Source organism: Catharus ustulatus, chromosome 2 (assembly GCF_009819885.2).
Source record: "Catharus ustulatus isolate bCatUst1 chromosome 2, bCatUst1.pri.v2, whole genome shotgun sequence".
NCBI classification, from domain to species: Eukaryota; Metazoa; Chordata; class Aves; order Passeriformes; family Turdidae; genus Catharus; species Catharus ustulatus.
In genome coordinates, this window is record NC_046222.1 from 109,648,244 (window position 1) to 109,658,719 (window position 10,476).

At 42.1% G+C, this 10,476-nt stretch overlaps 1 protein-coding gene across 2 annotated transcripts in view; it reads right to left on the reverse strand.

Moving 5' to 3' along the window:
- Window positions 1-9,978, reverse strand: part of RPS6KA3 (ribosomal protein S6 kinase A3) — a 76,586-nt gene extending 66,608 nt beyond the window's left edge. For both annotated transcript variants that reach the window (XM_033051323.1, XM_033051321.2), the window contains exon 1: window positions 9,795-9,978. In XM_033051323.1, the coding sequence (XP_032907214.1) occupies window positions 9,795-9,866 (72 nt within the window). In that variant the 5' untranslated portion in view covers window positions 9,867-9,978. The remainder of the gene's footprint in view (window positions 1-9,794) is intronic.
- Window positions 9,979-10,476: the final 498 nt, after the last annotated feature.

Here is a 10,476-nt window from a genome sequence, read left to right on the forward strand (position 1 = left end):
ACTAGCACCAAGGGCATGCCTTGATGACATAACAGACTGGGAGTAGATATAACAGTCTGATGAACACAGACTAAGAGAAGGCTGAATACCTTTCACATTCTCAGATTAGTCTAATTCAAAAGACAGAGACTCCAGACCTTGATTAGTCTTCACGTGCTTGTCATAGCAGGACAACTAAGAAGAATTGATCCAAGATCTGGCTATTCCCAGTACAGTGGTTCCAAAAGTAAAACGTATTTCAGATGGTGACACAAAAGAAGTATAAGAAAAATAACAGAGAAGGCCCACAGAAAATTTCTACTTACACCTGAACACATCAACAATCAATTTCTGCCAGGGAAAGGAGGGTACACATCTCTTATAAAGGTAACCTACAAAATGATCTTCCAATCCCCTCTGATTCAACTTCCTATTCTGTTTTCCAGGGCAAAAAGTCATGTTAATTAAGGTACAAAATTTGTTTACCCAAAGCTTTTAAACCTGTTGCCATATCTTACTAAATTAGTAAAAATCAATATCTAAACACAGCTGGGTTCAAGCAGTTTTCCTGAAGGCACATGGCCAAGAACACAAAGAGATCCTACAGGTTCTCCACTAGTTATAAAGCAGACAGACACCCGGGAATCTTTATCAGGCACCTGGTACACGATGTCCTCCCTATGATCTGACAGAACATCTGACACAAAACTAAATCAACCATCAGTATTTTCCACCAATCAAAAAATCACAGGTTTCAACCCACTGAACTCTCTTAGGAATTTCCTGGCAGAAAGACAGTTTACAGAAAGCTTTTTTAAAATTCAAATTTCAAATCTGGACCAGTAATGCAAACCCATAAAAAATCCCACTGAAAGGACGACGAGGTCACAAGCAGCGTCATATGTTAAGGTAGTGGCATCAAGAAAACACGGTCATACCAAACTCCTTGTAAAAAAGAAGCACACCAAGAAATGCAGCCCACATCCCCCCACAATCAATTAACCACTTCCTTTGAAGCACTGAATATCCTGCACTTTACATACTACAGTTATATATTGATTTGCAAGTCATAATGCCACTTTTTTTTTTTTTTTTTAAATTACGGTTCCAACATTTACTGCAAGAAATCCAATTTGTCTCGGAAGTCTGACAAAACTCACCTGCACAATAAACCTAATGCTTTTCACATCTACCTTTCTGATTAGCACTGGATCCAGATGGGCAATTTTGTATGTACAATACAGCACCTAGCATCCATAGATACAATTAGGATTTAGCAATCTGGGGCACAATATCTTGTTTTAATAATGTCAGGTAACCATAATTCCCATTATAGTGGTTTCTACATGTATCCAAACCACAGCAATGAAAATATTAAAGTGGGCAAATCATTATGTTTCCTATTGTACTAATTTTTCCTATTTTCCCCTTAGTTTCATCAAGAATATGATAGTGTACACTTGAAGTTTTTAGATTTAGTTTAGCATCTCCATTCCTACATTCTGTTTGCAAATCAAAGTTCCACAAAGTTCCAAGGATCTACCTTGCTAAAAACTTTGTTCTTTCCTACAGTGTAAAAGGATTTTTCTTCTGAAGGGCATTATGTTTCTCCCTAGACCGTCTTTCATATTACATATCTTCTTCCACCCTCAGAATATCTCTCCTTTGCATTTACATTATTGTTAGACTATTTCAGGATGTTTAAGTATTCTTTCTGGTAAATATTTTAACTTTTTTCCTCAACTATGTCTGTCAGCTATTTAAAAATCCCTTGTGAAACTGATACCAATTCCATCTTTTGGAATAATTCTTCTGCCATTAAACTCAGCATTTCCTAATTATTAATACTGGAATTGAGCACATAAATTAGTAAGCAGTCCTTATACTATTAACGGAGTTCAGCAGACTTGGCAACTGTTGGTTTTTCCACATAATTGGTGGCTTGTAGCAGAACCATAAAACTCAGCAAAGACAAAAAATGTTATATTCTTAGATTTGGCAATTAATCAAGACTTAACAAGAGTTAAATCAAGAATTAAACTGCATATCAGTGCAGATGCTCTGAGGACACAAGTAACCAAAAAGAGATAAGACATCTGAATCAGACCCTTTACAAATTGCTATGTGGAAGTTTTAATAGGCCAATGAGTAACATAGGTGATGAAGCTTCTTCTAGTTGTCAACTACCAAAACTTCCAGATTTACCCAACTGCAGTTATTGGATTTAAACACGTGAGCACTTCCAGTATTATTTATTATTTAGTCATTAAAAGAGTGGGTATATATAGATCTGAGCTTGTCCTCTCTGGTGTTTCTGAGGGACTCTCAACTAACAAAGCCCAAGAATCATGAGGTCCTTGGATAGAGTAAAGCTGTGACAATGCCTCTGGCTTGTTTCAAAGCAGCACAGAATGAAGCATTCCCACTGAAACTTGTAACAAATCTGCCGAAATGCTGTGTGAAATCACATTCAGTAAAAAACCTTTTGAATTGTGCACACTCAAACTTGCTATTCATGAGCTACCCTGAGAAAAAAAATTGTAGGTCTGCAAAAAAATAGTTGAAAACAGACTAAGAGGACCTTAAGAGGTCATCTGATCTATCTCCACGCACCAAAGCATGATCAGCTATTCCTACAATGCTGCTCACAAGACATTTATGTCTAAGCCCTTCTTAAATCTTCAGGAGTTTTCACAATCTATTCCAGTGCTTAAATAAAATATAAGGCTTTAATAGGATCTGAATTAATGACTTGTGCCCTAACTTCTGAGCTGTGAAGCCACACAGATCCAAAGCACTTACCTAAATCCTGACCCGATTAAAATTTACTAGATGTAAATAGCAGAAGTGAGCCATCATCTTGGACTTTTCTGGCTGTTCTCTTATAGCACTTATCCAAAACATTTTAACATATACTGCTAGAAATAGTACATGTAAATATTAAAAACTCCTTATTAAAAAAAAAACCCACAAGTATTTTTTATATAAAACTTTAACTCAAGTTCCATAAATTTCACATAATTTATTCTTAATTTTATTGTCTAAGGTGACTGACTTCTTCCTTTGCTGAGTATTAAAAGAAACAACAGGATGTTGAAACTTGCCTCTCTGTAGACAACCTCAGATAAAAGCCATTAACTTGCAAATCATTTAGGTACAAAGCCAAACTTCTTTACGTTAGGATACTTGGGCAATTATGTGATTTCATAAACCCTATCCATTTTGCCACCTTCTTCCTATCTAGTATGACTCAAGAGTATAGTTTAACAATACAGAAAAACAGTCCCCTTTCCTGCACTGCAAGGCTTTCCTTGGCTGGCATTTGTCCAGTACTGTGCCAAGCCACATTAGAAAAGAATAGTAAAAAGGTTTGCAGCTCTCAGCAAGTTTAATTCTCTGAATTAACTCATCCTGAAGTCAAGCAAGTACCACAACATTACTCAAGATGCTGTACATATACTGTTATAAAATCTTTTTCTTGGACAAGCAGTCTATGTAGCTAAAACTAGCTCCAAATCATGTGTGGTCATGTGTTCATAAAAAAACTCCAAAACCCAACCAACTAACCAACAACCTAAGAAAATAAAGACAGGGAAGAGAAAGTCTCATTTAGTTTCCTACCTGTACAAGTGGATGGGTAGTAAATGATTACACATAACACATCGATTCAGGAGCCTTAGTAAAACAAAGAGAAAAAACGCACAGCACCTAATCTCTGTTCATCTGCTCCAAAGAGGAAGAAGAAATACACACGTTAGAAATCACCTGCCCCAATATATCCAACCACTGCTGCACACCTGAAAACAGAAGAAATTCCTTCTGCTTGCACACACAATCTTGAGAGTGATTCTGGCACATGAGTGTACAAATCTTATTACCAAGCCTGCAAGTGCACGAGAAGGCAAGTGCACCTCACCTTCGCTGCCTCCTGCAGACCCAGGCCATGGAAATGCCCTGTGCCTTCCTGGGCTCCTGCCAAAGGACTGGAAGCACGCAGGGAGGACGTGCCAGGCACTTCCCCTATGAGCAGGGGCAGCCAGCAGGCACAGCAAGGCTGTGCACTGCAGTTCCCTGTGCTGCACACACCGGTTTGCAGATGTGAGCTGGTTTCTCAAAATACACAATAAATTCACATAGTGAAATTTAATATTGCAGTCACCTAAAGCATTACCCTTTAGACTTGTTTTATAATTTATTATTTTGATACATTCTGCTAAGAAGAGAGAATAAGCTGTGTAACAACTTCACCACTTTCTAAAATTCAGGATTTCTGAAGTGACTATGTAACAAAAGTCAGCTACAGGAAGACAGAAGGAGAAGGAATCCCCCTGAAACTAAAAGCATGGTTTCACAAGTAAGTCTAACAGCAAATTTTGTAAAACATTACGCAAGAAATAATTCAGATATTTACATCCTGAAACGACCACCTTTTGAATTTGCAGGGCAAAGAGGGTCTTATTTTTCAGAGCTATGTATTGTTGGATATTTAAAATCACAAAATACTATTTCTTCACATCATCTGCATATAGCTAAGCATGTTTCAATAAATTAATGCTTGGATTAAAATTATTTAGATTTTCTTTTAACATTTATTTTAATTTAAACTTAGAAACTGACAGGAAACAGACCTAGACGATAAAATATTTTTAAGATATATACTCACTTATATACAATTGAATAGCTTCACTGAATAAATAAATAAATTTTAAAAAGGTAAATTTCCTCCAAAAATAGTTAAGTGGAGCATTAAGCATAAGCATACCACAGAGGTTTCTTGCATCAAAAGCAACATATGGTAACTCTTACTGATAGGGACAAACTAGCAGTAACTTTGTGGTCAAGGCACTGGAGTAGGTCCCAAGAACCTAGAGTTCATGTAGTTCTAGAACAGACTATGAATGATGCTAGATGGGGTCACTAAGCTGTTGAGACTCATTTTCCCATCTGTTACACAGGACTTTTTCTCCCCTCTATTTCCAATGGGTGAGGCATCTTATTCCAGGGAATAAGGAGAGAATAAGTAGCATGGTACCATGTATGCAAGCATCTAGCACAGCAACAGTGGTACTCAACCACTTTGGCCAAACTGAAAAGTCCCCCAAAGGGATTCCAACTTTTTCCAGTTTTACTGATTAAATTGTTCTCCTCTTGAAAGTCACCAAGATTAAAAAAAAATTTAAAAAATCAATTATACAAATCTACTCTGGCCTGAAAAACTGCTGAAAAGTTTTACTATTGGAATATGGCTATGAATTACATCTGTTGAAAAGAAAATCCAAACAAAAAAAAAGCCTTAAACCCAAAACAAAACACCTCCTTCAACCAAGTGCCACAGAAAAAAACCACAATTCCAAACCAGTATCTTGAATAAGTTCTTAAAGTTGATAGATCTGCCAACTGCCAAGATCAGTCAACACACAATGCTAATATTTTTGATGTGCGGAAATAATTAAACGCCCACCTCAGTCTTTGTATCATTGTGACTTTAAACCAAGCATTTCAAATGACAAACAGCTATAGTGAGTGTGACAGACCACAACCAATTCAAAAGATAACAGACACGCCTTTAAATGTGTCAATCTGCTTACATCTACTTTGTGTTACATGTCTCAGCTGGGGCAAGAAACATTGCCTACACTACAACAAACAAAACAATAACAAGATAAGAACTGCTGATTTAACAAGAAGATCAACAAAACCATTCAAAGAAGTTAAACTCAACACCATTGCAAGGAAATCAAGAGCTGCAGAGAGCACACAGTAGCGCATGAAGGTACTGAATTCAACAAAGTAAAGCTCCTGCCCCACTCAGCTGACCACAGGACATCATTAGTATGTCATGGACTAGGATTGTGTGAACTGAAAAACAAAACAGGTAAAATGGTACCAATAAAGATATCAAAAATCTGAACATGCTCTCCACCAACACTTTCCATGCAGATGACGTGTTTCTCAAGACAGTATTTACATATATGTAAGATCTGTTATCTACCACAATAGTTTGTGGAATATAGTGAATACTACTTATTTAGATGAGAATTAAATTTCTAATTCCCATTTTTAACTCAGTACAAAAAAACATCACCCCACAAATCAGTGAAAAACTCAGACTTCAGAATGCAATGTGCTGACAGCAGTTATGCTTCAGAAGTGACAGCCAAGTGCTGCACATACTTTTGTTTATAATGGAGACACAATGGATAGTCTTCAAAATCCCCACAGACCAGTCCATTTAGGTGATTTCACTTTGACTTTAACTATTTACCTCTGTTGTCTATACCAGAAATGACTGCAAATATAGCCTTTGTTCTTGTGGAAGACAAGTACAACACTGATTACAAAGTACAGAATGTGAAGAGACAATCACAACCACAGGCTCAAGGCTACAGGTGGCAAGACATCCAGCAAATTTCAGCTTCCAGATCAGAAATATATATTGACATAAAGAATGCCACACTGAAAATCAGAATGAAATTATAAAGCAACATTTACATTATAATAGTTTCTTTAAAGTATCAGCATGACTGTTAAATGTTAGCACCCCTTGTCTCATGCAAAGTTCAAATAATCTTGGATGTAGACTATAAACCAAAGAAATTTGTGAAGGCAGATTCATACCATCTATTTAAACACTTGAATGAGCGACCACAAAACCTGTCAAGAGCAGTGGAAAAAAATGAAAAACTCCTATCCATAGCTGCCACAAATACTTCCCAGAAAGTCTAGCAAATGGCATCTCCTTATGATGGCCAGTTCTTTCAACATACCGACGTCCAAAATTTGGCTGCCATAACTGTATTCATTCTCCTCCAGTTGATACTAATATGCATAGTTGGGAGTACAGATCAAAGGATCAGGCTAGTTATTCAGGCATTCAAATGCAAACTCAAATCATCGATACTTAATTTGCTTGAAAGTAGATGACTTGCAATAAGATGCATATTCTCACAACGAAAAACAAACCTATGCTTGTCATGAATCCTAAGTAGACACTGAGTAAATAAGAGACAGCATCATTCCATGAGCCTTAAAGGTGCTGTGATTTACAACACGAAACTGAAGCGACTCATATTATACAGACAAAATATTTTAAAAATAGTGTAAAACTTTACACATTGAAAAAACTGTCAGAGATGCAATGTGGATCACCGACCTATTTGCATCTGCAGAAACAGAAATCCTGAAAATGATTTTTGAAAAAAATCTAAAAAATATTATCTCTTTTATTTTTTAAGAAAGACTATATTCTACTGTTCTGCACACCTAAGTTACAGCAGCTGTTTGTGGTTAACTACACTTCCAAACAAAAGCTATTTAAAGGCATTCTATCCTTGTCCTAAATTTGCTCACCCATCACAGAATATCATCTCTTTGGTGATACCACTGTAACTACAGGACTGCACCAGGAAACAAATGAAAAATCAAGTCAATTAAATACTCCACGAGTCATTAAGACAAGGGAAGCATCTGAGCTGAGTTTTAGAGCTCAAAAATCTGTAATTCCATACGCGGATAATACAGTGGTTGTAAGAACTGTGTCAGCAAAACTGAGAGGTTAGTGGAAATACTTCACTCAGAGTTACAGCTAAAGACATTATTAGTATCAAACTATGACTGAAATCACAATAAGTTTCAGGCAAATGGAAAAATATTTTTGCCCAAGGACACTCTTGCAGAATAGGGTCTGTAATTAGGATATTGCTATGCTACAGATAAACACAACTCATGCAAATCAAAAATCTAAGTTATGTATTTAGGTCACTTGTCTATGTATTTGAATTAAACTTATCTATTTTCACTAAAAATATCTTTTCTTATATAGTCATTTCATGTAAGCAACTTTTCTAAGTAACTTTTTCCTTTTGAGTGTCATCTGAGAAGCTTTTGCAGGTGCAGCCCAGCCTTTTCAAGAACTGTTTATTCTAGACTAGGGCCTTGGAGTGCAAACCTGTCAGTTCATGCTGTTTCATGTTTTATTAGTGGTTCTAGACATTTTTTGGTCATAAACTACTGTAGACTCATGTCAATATAAAAGTTTAATTATTTTTAAGGAAGTGATAAAATACACTTGTTTCAAGAAGTTTATGACAGCAATTTAAAAACAAATGGTGTCTGAAATATGCTAAAACAAGTAACAAAGTATAATTATACACATACACAGATTGCAAATAACAATCTTTCTACCTATCTAGCATAGGTATCATGAAGTTAAGACTGCACTCACTGAGCATCAAAGACTAAAGCAACAGTTCTTTTCTCTAAGTGATTAATCTAAGTGTTTTCCCCAACACTTTCTGCCCACCCTCAAGCATCACACAACTATTGTAGTTACTCTCAATTTAAAATCATCTAAGATCTCTACTCCAGAAGTCAGTGAATAACTAGCATGAATTTAAAAGTAACTACAGTACCAGGCAAGAATTTAAAAGATACATGTGCCTGTCAGATCTGAACTGGACGTTCTTCTGACTCCCTGAGATACAGTGATTTTCAGCAGAAGGATGACAAGACAAAGATCAAAAGGACAAATCCTGATACTGCAGAAACTCCGCATTGGTCTCTCTTTGCTCCTCTCACTAAGGAGAGAGTTCTAACCTTGCGACTAATTGTTGTGAGCTGGCCTCGGTCCACACGGTTCCACATCAGCATCACTTGAAGCAGCCTGGCTTCGTATCAGCTGGAGCCGATTCAGGTCAAAGCTGCACTGTCAGAAGCAGCTTTTTCTTTTCGGACGGAATCTGCTCTCAAAGTAGCACACGCACTGAGGGCGACTAGGGACTCACGGAGCAGGCACAACTGACTGTGTAGATGCAGTGTTTACATAGATCCAAACTAACAGCAGTAGGAAAAAATTAAAATACCCGAAAGCTTCTACGGCCTCGGTTGCAAGTGACTCTAATTTCCAGGCGCTCTCATTATTCCAGCCTAGGAAAGCTGACACGCGTCCTGCCTAACAAGAACGGGCACAACACGCACTCCCCGCTAACACAGCGGGAAACCCACACAGCGCGGCACCCCGGGGATGTTCCCGGCAACGCCGCCGAGCACAAAGCTTCATCCATGCTTCACCACCCTTCGCGTCCCTGCGGTTTCCCAAACGCTTGAGAAACTGCCGGCACCCCCATCCTGCTGAGGTAAGGGGGCAGCGGCACCGGGCGGGGACCCACAGGGGGAGTGGCAGCACAGCGAAGGCACCGGGCAAGGCGCGGGCACCGGGCAAGGCGCGGGCACCGGGCAAGGCGCGGGCACCGGGCAAGGCGCGGGCACCGGGCAAGGCGCGGGCACCGGGCAAGGCGCGGGCACCGGGCAAGGCGCGGGCACCGGGCAAGGCGCGGGCACCGGGCAAGGCGCGGGCACCGGGCAAGGCGCGGGCAGGCCTGGCGCTCCTGCCCACGCCGCGCCGGCGGAGGCGGCGGGGCCGCCCTGGGAAAGGAAACTCGCCGTGACAGTAACCAGACACCGCGCTGAAACAAAAGCGCCCGAGCCGGCGGCCACCACGGAGGCAGGTTACTCCCTCCCGGGAACGGGGCGGAAGGGGAGGGAGCGCGCCGGGAGCAGCCCGGTCCCGGGAAACACGCCCCGAGCCCGGCGCGGGCGGGGGAGTCCCAGCCGGTGCTGGCCGTGAGTCAGTGCCCCGGAGAAGGAGCGGCGTGCAGATGCCGGCGCTCGCCGAGTCCCCCCGCTGGGCCGCTGCCCTTCCCAAAACCTCGCGGGGGGAAACTCTGCCCATCCCCTGAGCGACGGCGGCACCGGAACTCCCGGTCCCGTCCTCTCCTCACAACTTTGCCCGCAGCACCCCCATGCCCGCCCCGTACCTCGGAGCTGCTCTCGGCCGTGCTCTCCACAGCCATCTTCTGCCAAGGGTCTGCCAACTGCGCCAGGGGCATCTTCCCCGTCCGGCTCCCGCAGCCTCCGCGCTCCGCGTTCCCGCTACCCGGCGGGGGCGGCCAGGCAGGCAGCGAGCGCTGCGGAAAGCGCGGGACAGCCCGGCTGGCTCCGCCGGCGGCTCCTGCGGCGACTGCTGCCCGCTGCCGCCGCCGCGGTGCGCCCGTCCCTCCCCCGCGCCCTCCCCGCTGCCGGGCGGAGCCGCTCTGCCGCCCTCCCCCGGCCCGGCCCGGCTTCCGCTCACGACATGGCGGCGGCCCGAGCCCGCCCGCGCCTGCGCCCGGCGGCCCGAGCGGCGCCGTTCTCTCCCAGTGCCCGTGAGGGGCTGCGCCCTCAGCGCCGGCGCCCCGGCGGGCCCGGCCCCACCGAGAGAGGCTGCGGGAGCCGGGCTGCGGGGAATGGGACACACGGGCAGTTTGTTTCACAAACAGGCGCGGAGGGAGAAGTCGAGAGGCGGATGAGACGTGATGGTGTGCAGAATATCATTAGGCAAAGAGGGAAAGGAATTTGTTTTTGTAGCAACACCGTTTAAGTAGTGGTTGGACTGCGTGAGTAGGAGTTGCCTCCAAGCGGGGAAAGTCATACTTCCACGGGCCAAGAGACATGAATATA